The sequence below is a fragment of the Bipolaris zeicola genome (genome assembly GCF_000523435.1).
Source record: "Bipolaris zeicola 26-R-13 unplaced genomic scaffold scaffold_5, whole genome shotgun sequence".
Taxonomy (NCBI): Eukaryota; Fungi; Ascomycota; class Dothideomycetes; order Pleosporales; family Pleosporaceae; genus Bipolaris; species Bipolaris zeicola.
This window is the reverse complement of record NW_006912054.1, coordinates 134,471-148,631: the sequence shown is the minus strand read 5'-3', so window position 1 is coordinate 148,631 and position 14,161 is coordinate 134,471. Positions and strand designations below refer to the sequence as shown.

The 14,161-nt window shown below is 53.0% G+C and overlaps 6 protein-coding genes across 6 annotated transcripts; 4 read left to right on the top strand and 2 right to left on the bottom strand.

Moving 5' to 3' along the window:
• Positions 1-1,314: 1,314 nt before the first annotated feature.
• COCCADRAFT_767 (uncharacterized protein) lies at positions 1,315-6,712 on the bottom strand (the record flags this gene model as incomplete). Its single annotated transcript, XM_007708945.1, has 2 exons — positions 1,315-2,124; positions 2,195-6,712. 2 exons carry the CDS (start codon positions 6,710-6,712, stop codon positions 1,315-1,317), a joined length of 5,328 nt encoding a protein of 1,775 aa, XP_007707135.1.
• A 1,064-nt stretch (positions 6,713-7,776) lies between these two features.
• On the top strand, positions 7,777-8,332 carry COCCADRAFT_82983 (uncharacterized protein; the record flags this gene model as incomplete). The annotated part of the gene is made up of 2 exons (XM_007709049.1): positions 7,777-7,803; positions 7,892-8,332. 2 exons carry the CDS (start codon positions 7,777-7,779, stop codon positions 8,330-8,332), a joined length of 468 nt encoding a protein of 155 aa, XP_007707239.1.
• Positions 8,333-8,681: 349 nt separating this feature from the next.
• COCCADRAFT_83043 (uncharacterized protein) lies at positions 8,682-10,160 on the bottom strand (the record flags this gene model as incomplete). The annotated part of the gene is made up of 4 exons (XM_007709048.1): positions 8,682-8,807; positions 8,863-9,622; positions 9,763-9,938; positions 9,996-10,160. The coding sequence occupies 4 exons, from the start codon at positions 10,158-10,160 to the stop codon at positions 8,682-8,684; spliced, it is 1,227 nt and encodes a 408-aa protein (XP_007707238.1).
• Positions 10,161-10,664: 504 nt separating this feature from the next.
• COCCADRAFT_32416 (uncharacterized protein) lies at positions 10,665-11,857 on the top strand (the record flags this gene model as incomplete). Its single annotated transcript, XM_007709002.1, has 4 exons — positions 10,665-10,841; positions 11,178-11,479; positions 11,552-11,679; positions 11,769-11,857. The coding sequence occupies 4 exons, from the start codon at positions 10,665-10,667 to the stop codon at positions 11,855-11,857; spliced, it is 696 nt and encodes a 231-aa protein (XP_007707192.1).
• Positions 11,858-12,619: 762 nt separating this feature from the next.
• On the top strand, positions 12,620-13,159 carry COCCADRAFT_62023 (uncharacterized protein; the record flags this gene model as incomplete). Its single annotated transcript, XM_007709047.1, has 1 exon — positions 12,620-13,159. A coding segment is annotated over one exon (540 nt), but the record flags the coding sequence as incomplete, so codon positions are not given.
• A 129-nt stretch (positions 13,160-13,288) lies between these two features.
• On the top strand, positions 13,289-13,579 carry COCCADRAFT_83018 (uncharacterized protein; the record flags this gene model as incomplete). The annotated part of the gene is made up of 1 exon (XM_007709046.1): positions 13,289-13,579. One exon carries the CDS (start codon positions 13,289-13,291, stop codon positions 13,577-13,579), a length of 291 nt encoding a protein of 96 aa, XP_007707236.1.
• Between the last annotated feature and the right edge of the window lie 582 nt (positions 13,580-14,161).

Here is a 14,161-nt window from a genome sequence, read left to right as displayed (position 1 = left end):
ATCCGTATTTTATGATACCATTGCGCTTGGAAGATAGGAGGGTACTGTATTTGTAAGGTATTACGAGATGATAAAAGAATCAGCACTTGATCCGAGAAGATACCTTACGTTGTAATTTGTGAAATTCCAATGGCCAAAAGTGGCACTGCATCACCTCCCCATAAGTTTACCCCGAACAACTAGACTGAGGACACGAGTGTCAGTTGTAGGCTATCCTTTCTGGAGAAAAAAAGGCCGCATCACAAAGCCCAAGTCTCATACCTGCCCAATATACGCGCAAAATGATTGATAAAACTTCTCAAATTATCAGTCTCTACCCTACCTTTCCACCTCCGTACCCTACAAATTTGAAACAAAAGACGATGAAGATGGCACCATGCAAATGCGACTGTCTCTCCCACAACCCACCCCCATGCAAGGTCAGTACAAACACCCACATTTCCCAAGTCCCTTCCCACCCGCCTAGTAAAAACCTCAACGCAATCCAACGACAATGCACCTTGACCTCAAGCACAACAAAAACACCTATACAGAATCAAGAAAAAAAATATTATACCCAAAACCCCCCTAAAAACCTGGCAAAGCAAAAGATTACCCTGTAAATTCCATACACATACATACATGCCTACCTCTACTCCTCCCTACATTAATCCCTAATCCCATCCTATCCCAACTCGCACATATGCACCCAAACCAAGCCCACCCACATATGCAACCCCAGACCAAACCAATTACCAAACCAAACCATGCAAGCAACCAAAACCAAAAAAAATCTTAAATTGACTACAATATAACGACACAAAGAAAACAAAAAGATATATATAAAAGACGCGTGGAGGAACAAGGGGAAAAAGGGGCGGGGTAAAGGGAAGGGAAGGGAAGGGAAGGGAAGGGGGGGGTATATCCAAAGACTCTCCAAGAAAACGGATGAACGCAAAAGAAAAGAAAAAAAGTAAGTAGTGGGTACAAAAGAGAATGCGAACGAATACATGGAAAAAAAGAAAAAAAATTAGGAATGTAGAGACCCATCACAACTCACAGCGAAAAACAAGAAGAGGGTTGTTGCTAAGGGTAGATCGATACAGAAAAAAAAGGTACTCAAGAAAATACCCCCTTCCCCCCATCTGATCACACACTTATCGCAACTCAGCAAAAAAAAACATTAACGCTGCGCACACCTCTCTCTCTCTCTCTCTCTTCCTTTCCCCTTATACATCGCCCCGATTCTTTTACCTCTCAATCCTTTATATAACCCAGAATCCTCGCCGAGCCTTGCCTTTGAAAAGAAAAATTACGGAATGTACATGACTCCAACTACTCAGGCGGCGGCGTGGGCAAGTCCCTACCCTTCAACTCTGGGCTGGGCGGATGAACAACCGTAACAGGTGTGGTGGGTGGATTTTCTGCATCAACATCTGCTGCTGAATCTTCAATAGAAGCAGAAGTAACGCCGTCTATACTAGCGCTACTACCAGCACCGGCGTCGCCGCCGCCGCCGCCTTCTTCGGGTATAGCTGAGGGACTGAGGAGGCCATCCTCAGTCTTTGCAGTGGCAGCTTGTTGGCGGCGGTTACGTCGCCGTTGGCGTTCAGTGTCTGCGCTTTCTCTGCGACGGCGCACGGATAGTGAGCCGTCTTTGTTGATGGAGGCGCCGGATTGGAGGCCCTCGAGCATGGCGGCGGCGCGGTCAGCAATGTCTGCTTCGGCGGCGTCAGAGGCAATGGCTGCGATGCCGCCGCTGGAGCTGGCTTCGCTTTCGGCGGTGTCGCTCGTGGGGCTGAGAAGCTTGCTCTTTTCGTCTGTTTCTTGAGATTTTTCCTTGTCGTCTTCTACGTTGACGCCGATTTCTGGCATCTTTTGGCCACTAGCCACGCGGACCTGGTGCCTATCCTTTAAGCGTGCACGACGACGGCGATCACGTTGATCTCTTGCTTCTGGTTTCGCGGCACGCAACTTCTGGAGCAAATCGTCCATGGCGCCTGTAGAGGCGGGCGATTTGGGCGCGTCCGAGTCGGACAGTGCGTTGGGAGAGAGAGGGTTGGAGTTTTGAGCTTGCTTGCGGCGCATAGAGATTTCATTGCGGCGGTGTTGTTCCTCGAGTTGGATGTTTTTGTCTTTGGATTTCTGAAGCAAGTTAGCAACCAAACAAACGCAATACGCCCGTAATGGGAAAGTATAAAACAAATTGACTTACCTTCCACTCTTGAACAAAGTTGGCCAACTTCGCAAAGAAATCTCTTCTCGCACTCTCGTCGCTCGGGTCTTCTCCATAGAACGCCATGATATCGTCGTAGCTCTTTTGCATATCCTCAAGGAAGACCTGCAATTGTTCTGCCTTCCTTCTCGCCTCCTTCATGTGTCTCTGCACGACAATCGACACCTTATCTTCAGGATGGAACTTGGTCGGATCCGAAAGATTACCAGAGTCGAGCGACATTTGGACGTTCTTGATGTTGTCAATGTACTTCCTGGCGTCGTTTTGCAGTTGCTCAACGTTAATCTTTTGCGCCGTCACGACACCGCTGATCTCGTCGGTGAAACCTTCCCATCCAGAGTATTGGTTACGCACAATCCTCTCAACAACATCGGCAAACGTAGACTCGTTCTTGTCGTCCTTGAGCATACCCAATCGACCAAGAGTGGACAGCTTGAAACCGCTTGCTTGCTTGTTGGCATCGTTCATGAAGTTACCAATATCGAGAATAAGACCCAGGACACTGATCAAACTAGACGAATCTCTCAAGCTCTCTGACACGCGCGAGATCTCAAGAAGCTTGTTGGATATTTCTTCATACTCGGTCTCAAACGTACGAGTGAGTGTAAGCGCCCTCATCCTGCTCTTCCAGTAGTGATGCAGCTCGTAAGCCGTGTAGAGATAGATTTGATCTTCTCTGGTTAGTTCGCTTGGATCTTGCTCGCGTTTACTGTCATGGGCATTGGGTCCGGTCCAGTCCTTGGAGTAAGGAGCCATGAGTTTGGCAGTGTTGTCAGGAATATCGCACAAGTCGTTCTTCTGCAAGAAATCCATGGTGACGGGGTCGTCCAAAATCTTGCTGTCGCAGTGGATAATCATGCGTACAATTTCCTCAACACCATAAGACGAGAACTTGGCCATGCTGATCTGGAAGTTCTGCATGAGGTCGCGGGAAATGATCTGCTTCTTCTCGTCCTTCTTGCCACCCTTCTTGCCAATCGCCTTGATCTCCTTGGCCAAGAACAACTTCTCGACCTCCTCCAAGACACCCTTTCTCGCAAGCTCTTGGTACTTCTCTTCCTTCTCTTCTGAAGTAAGACCACGCGTGGCCCACACCGTCGTGGTGGGTTGGTCGACCTTGTCCCAATGAAGAGCCTTGAGCTTCTTCTTAGGCCGGGGTCCGGAAAGGGCAAATTGTTGGGCGGCACCAAAGCCAGGCGCTTTGGGAAGGAAACCAGGCATTTTGGAACCTGGCATTGGTGGAGGTGGCGGCGGTGGCGGCATGCTGCCACCGGGCATAGGGGGTGGTGGAGGAATACCCGTTTTGAAACCAAGTTTGCCTGGAGGTGGCGGCGGCGGTGGTGGTGGTGGAGGAGGAGGAGGCGGAGGAGCTCCCGTAGTGCCAGGCATAGGGGGTGGTACGGGTATGTTGGTAGGAAATCCAAGAGCACCAGGTGGCGGTGGTGGAGGTGGAGGCGGTGCTCCAGCAGTTTTCCCATCAGCTGGTGTCTTTGGTGAGTCGGAGTCAAGGCTTGGGTGAGATGGTCCGGTAGTAACACCATCGCCATTGTCTTCCCCATCGGAGTCGTCGTATCGTTTGACGTTGGAGGTGATGTCTGCCATAAGAGCATTGGCCGTGGATGCGCTGAGCTTGGGCTTGTGCATTTGGATGAGACGGGGCTTCTCGATAACAACATCCTCATCATCATCCATCTCAGAGAACTCAGCATCCTCACCATTCTGACCGGGGATACCAGGGAGGGGTTTCCTGCGTGGTACTCCACTCTTAGCACGTACCGACCCGAATGAGGTCGGTCCAAGACCTCCATAGCCTTGTTCGGGTATGACTGGCACGTCGCCCTCCATCTTTTCTCGCAACTCCCTAAGCTTCTCACTCGGCTGCAGGTTCAAGGTCCTGCCTTCCAGAGTGGCTTGGGTCCTGGCTCTCTGCAGTTGGATCTCCAATCTGTTCATGAGGCGTTCACGATCCATGATACCCTGCATTTGAGCAGGGTCCGTAGCACCGAGTCCATCTTTGCCAGACTTCTTCGCTGCTGATGCTGCAACGTCCTGGGCGTCTCTAAGCATCAGGTACAGTTCACGCGTCTCCAGTTCGTTTCGTTGCAGCTCTTGTGCTCGTATCCTCTGCATCTCGGCAAGTTCCGCCTTCATCGACTCGACCTGTCTGCCACGGAGCTCAATGATGCGTTCTTGCTCTGACAGTTGTTTCTGGAGCTTCGACACCAAGCCATCAGCTCCCAGTTCGAGCTGCGCTTTCATCTCATCACGCTCCGCAATGGCCGAGTCTGCAATCTGGCGTGCTTCGACAGCCTCATCGCGTACTTGGCGGGCTTCAGAGTCGGTATACAGCTTGTCAAGCAAAGACTGAACAGTAAAGTTCAGACTTTGCTTCAGATCCATGTCTGGCAGTCTGCGGTCCATAGCCACATAACTGAGCATTTGATCTACCAATTGGAACATGCGTAACCGGTCCTCACTTTCCGTATCCCGCATCAGCAACAGATGCTGCATGGCCGAAGTGAAGTAGTCCTGTGCCCTGGTTCCACTAATCTTGCTCATGATGGCGTCCGTGATTTGCAGGGGGTCATTAAGGTCCTTAGTTTCGCCCTCGACATTGTCCATTATGGAGCTGTTTTCCTTTTGGAGGAAGTCTTCATAGTCGACGGCTTCATTTTCGAGGTAGTGCTCGATTTGTTTGTCAATGACGTCGTACTGGAAGCCCTCCATCTTGTTGAAGATGCGCTTGATGCCACATGCTGTGAACTGAGCTCGCACGTGCATCCTAAGCTGGAGATCACGCTCCGGTGCATCGACAATCATGTTGATGAGGAAGAGGGTTGCAATGGCGTATTCCATGAGAAGGTTCTCTACACCGATTCCTCCACTACGGACTTCGTCTGATGCGCCGACCATGGATCCCATCTTGCCACGGCCATCGACCGTGACCTCGACGATACGCATCCATGCGTCGAAGCGGCTGTTTTCACCATATTGTGATTTGAGGTTGTCGAGTGCTTGTAGCACTTTTTCGTGTCCGCTTCCATTGCCCCAGTGACACAAGAAAGTCAAGACATCCGAGACGAGTTTTCGTGTATTCAGTCGTGATGATATTAAAGAACCACATAGCGCCTGTATAATTGACGGGTGGTTCAAGGCGTTGTCGGCGCCGTATTTGTTGTTCATCAGCGCCTTCAGGCACTTGATGATTTCGTATTCGCGTTCCACATCATTTTCTGCTTTTTGTGCAATGACGCTGGGCGGGGGTTGAGGCCCTGTGCCTTTTCTGCGGTTGATCTTGGCCAGGACATTCGTGAGGGCGATTTGACCTTGGGCTTCGATGAAGCCCCTGACCCAGGCAATCGGCTGGGTTCTCAAGCTAATCTCCAAACTTGACATTTGCTTGATCGTGATCGAGTTGTCCATGACCTTTTTGACATACCATTCTGGGGATCCTTCTTCTTCTGCTCGTATCAAAATGTCTTGGTTCCCAACCATGCCTCCTCCGCCGCCACCGCCGCCTCCGTATGTTATCCGTTGCGTCTGGCGCTTTTTCTCTTCATGCTTGAATTCGGCAAGCTTGTCCTGATACACAAGTGTCCATTTTTTGTCAATCTTATATGCCTCCATCTGCCGCCGCGCCTGTTCTGGTAAACTCTTCCATCCTCGCTTGACCATGAGGTTCATAAACTCCTTCTCGACGATGTGGTCGGGGGGCCGTTGTATGCTGAGAGTATTTTGGGGAAAGGAGGCCGTCGAGGCCGTCGGGGACGAGACATTGTAGTGCAGCAAGTGACGGTGCGAGTCGCGGGGGGTTGATGCGGCGGTGGGCAGGAGGCTGCCAGGGTCGAGGCCTACGGACGAAAATGTCGACTGCGACGAGTTTGGGGGGTGGAAGGTGTTGCTAGCACGCGACCTGGAGTCGTTGCTGTAGACGCTGGCCTGGTCGGACGAGGTGCGCGAGAAGCTGGCGTCGTTTGGGGGGTACTGGGGATAGGAGCCGTCTCTGCTGCTGCCGCGAGCGCCCCATTGCTGCATCGAGACACCACGGTCGCCCGGGTTGCTCGAAGCAATGGTGGTGTGCGACGAGTGCGGCGGGGGCCTAGGCGGGCCCTGGTTTGCGTAGCCGTTGGGAGGCATGTTGTTGCCAGTGAAGACGGGGTACTGGTGAAAGTCGCCGCCGCCCTTGTTCAGGTGGTGTGGCAGCGGTTCGCCCGACTTGTAGTTGTCGTCTCGGGGCGAGTCAATGGATGACACGGGGCCTGCTCGCGCAAAGATGCCCTCAGCGGTCATGGACACGGGCCTCTGGTCTATGGACGCGCCACCGATGGAATGTCTTTGCGAATGGCGGGACGACTGGGAGCCGTATGAACTGCCCGGGGGGCTGTCGATCGAAGACGAGGCAGTATGCTTTGAATCGCTGCCGCCCTTCTCCTTGTCCTTGTGCAGACGTCGTCCGAAGAACTTGCCGGCGGAAGATTGCCGACCCTTGCCATCCATCCCTATAGCGAGATTCTGTGCCCAATGCAGCCGACCTGGAGCGCGCCGCCCGACGAGTGCTCCGTTCCCCTCGGTGCAGGTGCACTACCGCCACTCGCGAACTCTGGCGGCGCGGGGCAAGCGATGGCAGGCCGTGACTGCGGTTCAGTGTACGAGTCCAGCGAGGGTGCGGGGCTTTTGCTTTTGGGGCGTTGAAGTAATAGGGAATCCCTTTGAGGGGAGGGGGGGAGGGGGGCTCTGTGGTGGGCAATGCGGCTGCAGGTCAGTCGCGGGAAGTTGCCGAGTACTAGCGCCTCCTCCTGAAGAGAGAAGCGCGCCACAACGCCCAACTGGGCCGGGGTGGGTAGACGAATGGGATGGGTGGATGAGGTAGTATTGCGACTACGGGACGAACGTGTGGATGAATGGATGGATGGGAGTCCCAGGACAGGCGCTTGCTTGGTCTGGGATGCTACATGTATGTGTGTATGTAGAGTATACAGCCAAGTAAGTATACTGACGTACTACTAGAACAAGATTCACACGCTCCACCCACGGCCAAAACACACTCGTCGTTACAGCGCACAGAGGGCCGCTCCGCAACTGTCTCGTCCGTGTATGTGCGTGAGTGCCATGGCCTGAGGCCCGCCCGCCCTTGGCCCCGACGTTCTCCTGAGACGTGCGCAATGTCCGTGTGGGCGTGGCGCCATAGCCCGCAGTTTGCAGGCAGCGTAAAGTAGGGAGCCCCCTAGGCCCCTACGCATACACATGGCCGCTCGCTCCAAGCCATTCCCGGCCAACCCCATCCGCAAACCTTCATTCTCCCATCCTGCCACCCCCCAAAAAGCCCAGAACGCGTTTGTCCGTTTGCGCGGGACCAACAGTGAGCTGTGGCGCAGCAGGCACCCACCGCACCGCCTGCATAACCGCCTGTCGCTTGTCACACCTCTCTGACGTCTCTGGCCCCGAGTGTCTCAGCGATCCAGATCCAGATCCGTGGTCGGCCTAGACAGTCGCAGTCCCGCGTCACCCGCGACTTCGCTCACTAGACATCTCTCTCTCTCTCCACACATGCATCCGCAGTCATGGCGGGCTCCACGCATTTCTTAAAGGTAAGTTGGACTGTCTACGACACATGCAAACACCCGTACATAAATATATATTAGACGTGACATGGCTGACAAAACCACCGACCCAAAGACCATTCTCGTACCGCTCTTCCTTGCCGCCATCCTCTATGTCCTGCTCGCCCTTATCATCCTGCCCTTTGTGCGCCGCCACCGCAGCCGCTACAGCCAGTACCTGCCTGTGACCCCAGGCGTCACCGACTTCCCAACCTCTTGGCGCACAAAACTCTCCGACGCGCTATACGGCCTGTTTGCTCCTTCGGCCTGGGTGAGACAGCGCGGCATCGTCCACGGAAATAGCCAAAACGACGACGAGCTTTTTGACGACGAAGAGGGCGAGGGCATGGTCGGCTTTGATCCCATTGACGAGAGGAGGAGAGAGGCCCTCGAGCAGCGCAGAAGCATGATGGACGACGAGATTCGTCTTGGCAGGGACCTCGAGGAAGGCTTCAAGGACGACAGCGAGGATGAGAGCGATGACGACACCCGCCCTTCTCGCTCACGGCACCCATGACACCACTCACTGCTTCCACTGCCAATCTCACAAAAGACCCCTTCTCCGCCTTGCATTTACCTATAATCTGATTCCTTTCCTTGGCCTCATACCAGTTCCTACAAAACATAAACACCAGCCCATGCCATGTTCAAGGCTAGAGAAAGAAAGAAAAAAGCCAAGCTTGCACAAACCGTGCATACACTGTTTAGACATCATTCATGGGGAAACATGCATAGACTTTCAGTGAATATATTCATATACATGGGTGGGCGGGTGATTGCATCCAGCGCCCTGTTAACTAAAAGGAAATTCGTCCCAAATCGCTCAAAATGGTCGCTAGCCTGCCAAACATGCCAATGTGGCCCGTTTACTTGCGCTGACCGTACGCCTTGGTCGCATAGTCGCCCTTGTGTACGATAAGGTCCTCGGGCCGGTAGTTGTGGCGGCCGGAGAAGTACTCGTCCAGGATGGCCTTGGTGCCGTCGGCGTAGCGCTACAGTCATCATCAGCATCATCCTTGCCGCAACTCTCTTTGGGTTCAATCTTACCTTTTGTGCGTCAATGGAGGTACCGGACATGTGGGGAACCATGGCGTTGCCGCCGCCCCATGGGTTGGTGGCATAGCGGAGTGGGTGGTCCTTGGGAGCGGGCTGAGGGAACCAGACATCACCACCGTATCCACGGAGGTGGCCGTCCTTGAGAGCCTGTGCGACATCCTCCTTGACAACAATGGCACCACGGGCAGTGTTGACCAGCCATGAGCCCTTCTTCATCTTGGAAATGAGCTCCTTGTTGAACAGACCCCGTGTCTTCTCGTGCAGTGGGCAGTTGATGGTGACAACGTCGCACTGGGCAAGCATCTCCTCGAGGTTCTCGACACGGCGGCAGCCAATCTCCTTCTCCTTCTCGGCAGACAGAGGCTGGTAGTCAAAGTACAGCAGCTCCTTGCAGTCAAAGGGCTTGAGACGGCGGAGCACACGCTCTCCGATACGTCCGACAGCAACGGTTCCTACAACCTTGCCCTCGAGGTCGTACTCGTTCTTAGCGACCTCAGCAACGTTCCATTCGCCCTTGGCAATCTGCTCGTGGGCGGGGACAAAGTTGCGGACGAGAGTGAGGATGGTCATGACGACGTGCTCAGCGACAGAGACGACGTTGGAGCCAGTGACCTCGGCAACGGTGATACCGCCATTTGTCTTGTTCGCAGCGTTGAGGTCGACGTGGTCAGATCCGATACCAGCAGTAACGGCAAGCTTCAGGTTCTTGGCCTTGGCGAGACGCTCTGCGGTAAGGTAACCGGGGTGGAAACTGTTGATCCCCGAGCAATTAGCCGAAACGTTCCCTCACATCATGGTGTTTGCATTACTAGTGCATGCCGACCCGACAGCGAGCTTGACGCGTGCTGGTGGGGCCGCCCTAGTGGGCACTGCGGGGTAGCTCTGACGTACGGAGTGGTGATGATAACCTCAGCATCAACAAGGTGCTTGTCGAACTCGGAGTCCTCGCCCTCCTTGTTGGATGTGGTTACCAGCTCGTGGCCTTGCTCCTCAATCCATTTCCTGATACCGAGCTCGTTCTCAGTGGTACCGAGAAGCTGGGGCTCCTGCTCGGCGTGGATGCCACCCTACCGTCACTGTTAGACTAGCGCACCAAAAGGGGTTCCAATTGGCAAAAAACTTACATCGTAGAGGACGAGAAGAACTTTTCCCTGTTGTGACGCAGTCGTGGTCAGCGTTCTGAAGGCATTGAGTTGTCGCAGCGACGAAGTCAATCGGGGTCCGGCGCGAGCGCTGAGGAGGGATGAGGCAGGGCGCACAAGGCGCGAGGCAGCACGGGCAAATACCATTTTGAGTTGTTTGGGCGTGTGAGATGCAAAGACTCGAGGTTCCCAGGTGAAGATATATAGTAAAATCCCAGGCCGGACAGGTCAAGGTACGTGTTCCTGACGCAACATCAGTAAGCCATCTGCGGTTCTGCTACCAGGAGCAGGACAAAAGAGGGGGTGCGTGGGTCGCAATACCTCTTGCGGGCCGAAGTGACGTCTCTGGCAATATGGAAGAGGATTGATCGTGAGATCTATGTACAAAACGAGGATGATGTTGTGAGGAAGCAATTGAGGGGTCGTGAGGGGGCTCATTATATATCCTCCGCTCGTCCCCACCACGCCTGTCGTTGGCTTTGCTCTTTGGGTCGTGGGCCCCGGGTGCGAACTTTGCTGGCCCTCTTCCCCCACTTGGTTCGATGCGACACGGTGCGCGCAAAGACAGGCTGGGCCAGGAGCGGCGCTTGCGGGTACGACGGTCGTGTTTGGGAATTACTTCGCATTGCACCTGGTGCGGGGTCGCATCCAATGGCGCGAACCAGGTCGAAGATGCGCCAGGGCCGGGCACTAGCAGTTGATTCCCTATTCTGGAATCGTGAAGCCTCGCGCGAGAGACGGGTAACGTACATGGTAGTCAATGGGACCAAGTGGGCCAATACAATGGCTCCGTTGCCGGAGCAGCTGCCCGACCGCGATGGCTCGCATGTGCAGCTGTGTAAATCGAGCCTCGTCTTGGGCGCGAGCCATCCTACACGCGCGTACGCTAGTGCTCCGTCTCATCAGCCTCCAAGGCCTTGATCGAGGGGCTGCGGGGCTATCCATGTAGCATGCAGTTACCCCTCCAATGCAAGTAAGCTGTGTGTGTTGCTGCATACACAGTAGTCTGGTCCCCTGGCCATTGAGCTGGGAGCGTACTGGTGTCTACGTGTATACAAGAGAATCAATTGTGTTCAGTATATCAGCGCCACCCTGACTGGCGCCACGAGGGACTATCCTGAGCTCCGTGGACACGACATGTAGCGGGGTGTCAGTATGGAATAGACGCAGTGCTGGCACACCCAACTCCATATCGAGTCTCATGTCGCGGCCAAGCCGATCCAGACGACCGAAACCCCAAATGCCGTCCCGCGGCAGACGCAAATGGGGCTGCCCCTCGCGGTCGAGTCTCGCCTTTCTGCGGCTGCGAGTTGTCGCCGCCAAAAGCCGAACGAAACTCGCGCCAAAGTAGGACGACGGTCGGTGTTTACCTCGTTGCCTCCGAGTTTCGGTGCTCAGGGCCCGGAGATGCTTCTTATCTTTCGGCCGAAACGCGGCGCCGACACCACTCTGCCTGCCCCTCCATTGTTCTAGCGAGCGGCAATTCATGGTAAACCCACATCGCCAGCTGACACTATGCATTGCTTCTCCCAATCTAGTAGACTGATCCCGCGGTTTGCTAGTCCTCAGCTTACAGGACCATTAGAAAGTTCACATGTCCCGGTCTTGCGCTGCAATGGAAACTCTTGCCTCTCCCACACCTCATCCTTCGGTCGTATCTTCGTTTGTGTGGCGTTTCATGCCTTCCTCAACTCGAATGGCACTCGCAAAGTGGCAAATCGCTTCACAATATCCACTGTGGACACATGGTTCTAGCACTATGTCCTGCCAGCCATTCACGACCTGCACCAATCTCCATGAAGAACTCATCGCTAAACGTCCTTAGCACCCTCCATGGCTGCTGATTTTTCAAGAATGACTGACCCCTTTCATGCGCCTGAACGGCGCAAAATCGACTACATGGCCTCGACTCTGCACTCTAGGTCACCCGTTATCCGGCGACCCCCAACCCGAAATACTATCATCTATATATAATGCAACAAACTGAGGGGAATTCCTAACCGATTCTTGCACAATTATAAAAGAGCCCGGTATAATGATTAGAACAAACACCACATATTAGTATATATCGATTATCCAAGAAGGGCGGACTTTGAGGTAAAGTGCAACGACGATTGAAGTGGTAGTCATGGTTACAGTGGTTTATGATCATTCACAATGTCCAAAAGTCGTCACAGATATGAAAGCCTCTGCTGTGGCTTCTCCTGGAACTTGGTTTTATCCCGGACAACCACAACCCATTAGTTACGAGCACCACAGCAAGCACCATGACTGTTACCCTGCGAAAGCGTAAGAACGACGGTGAGGGTCTGGCCCGGAAACGGGTCGAAGTGACGATTCCTGATTCAACAGAATCTACAGATTCTGATGGTTCATCGAAACCTACAAATCCTGAGAATCCAGCAGAACGTGTAATCCCGGAGAGTTCAGACGATGCTACAGTTCCTGATATTCCGGTAGAAGTTACGGTTCCCGACGGTCTGGCAGAAGCTACGGCTCCTGGCGGTCCTGCAGAATCTATAGCTCCTGATGATGGAGAAGGATCTACGGTTCCGAATACTCCGGTACAATCTACTGCCAGACCTGCAGTAGAGAGACGCCCAGAAGTGATTACCACTCTAGGAGATGTCATTCTTGAGATTGCTGATAAAACATCTGAACAGGGAAAGCGCAAGCTTTTGGTCTCGTCTGCGGTCCTTAGCAATGCCTCGCCTGTATTTTCCAAGATGTTCAGCGGTGGCTCATATGCAGGTCACGCTTTGTCGACGACTTCACCGCAGACGGTGCCACTCCCCGATGATGATCCGAATTCGATTTTTCTGATATGCCTGATCACTCATCTCAAAATATTCAAGCTGCCAGAAATGCTGAATATGACCGATTTCACCAATTTCGCACATGTCTGCCACAAGTACTCGTGCGTGAAGGCTGTCCATACGCATTCTATAGTCTGGTGTTCCTTCCTTATGCAGTACCCAGAGGATGCGGGTTTCGAGAAGTTGATCCTTGCTACACACTTCCTCGATCTGCACATATCGTTCAACAGAGTCACACAGAGCATAATTCGAGACCGGTCAGCTATCATCAACATCGCCACTGCTATGGAAGGTCATGAAAAACTGCCAGTGGATCTATTCAAGAAAGTAAAAGCTGCCCAGATGCTGTCTCAGAGGCAAGTGGAGCAAGCTCTCGGTGCTCTTGTCAATGAAAAGGACGCATGCGACGGATTCAAGTTGCGTGTTGGCACTATATTCCATGCCCTCGTATCCGGAGGAATGTGGCCTCTCGGGAACCAATCAATCAAGCAAGTCAGGGATCGACTGAATCAGGTTGGTACTCCTACTACCGGGACGCTGAAGAAATTGTGCGAAAATCCCAATTGCCCTTGTAAGTCGGCTAGCTCTCTGAATCACAAAGTCATTCGTAAGCTCAACCAGATGTATGCCGATGTCAAGGGCATGTGTCTTGATTGTGCGCAACGGGATGGCTTGACAACACACCAATGCGAGTTTTCTTTCATTCGTCGCCTTGGGGATTGTCGCATTCAGGATTGCCCAGGTACCTGAGTAGAACGCTATCGAATAGCGTCACGTGTTACCGGACTATTGGGCTGTTGCAGTTGCTGCTCTTCCATTATCCTGTTGGAAACTGCGGGCTACTATTTAAAGTTTGTGGGAAAGTGGTGGTATCAAGATTCTATCCATGGAGTCTGGCAGTACATGGCTTCGTTTTCTTAGGTATTAGGTGTTATCTAAGTACAGAACCGGGTTTCTCAATCTGCTTCAAGTAGTGTATAGTTTAGGTGTATCAATATTTTCCGAATTTACTTAACAAGGTAATTTCCTAAATTGGCTTTCTTTGGTATCTAGATTACACATATATACTTTTGAACATCTGAAAAACTTCCTCTCTCCCATTCCCCGCCATCAATATCTTTTCCACGTGCAAAGTTACACCATCAAGTTTAGAGAATGGTCGCAAGACACTCGCCCGCATCTCCATATCGCGCCCGCTAACCGCATGCGGAAAGCCATCAACCCAATGTACAACCACGACCCTCAAATTCAGCACGGCCGTCTTCAGAATCTCACACAATCTTCAGAATCTCACACAGTCTTCTCAAACTCCTGCAAAGCATGTCTGTATAA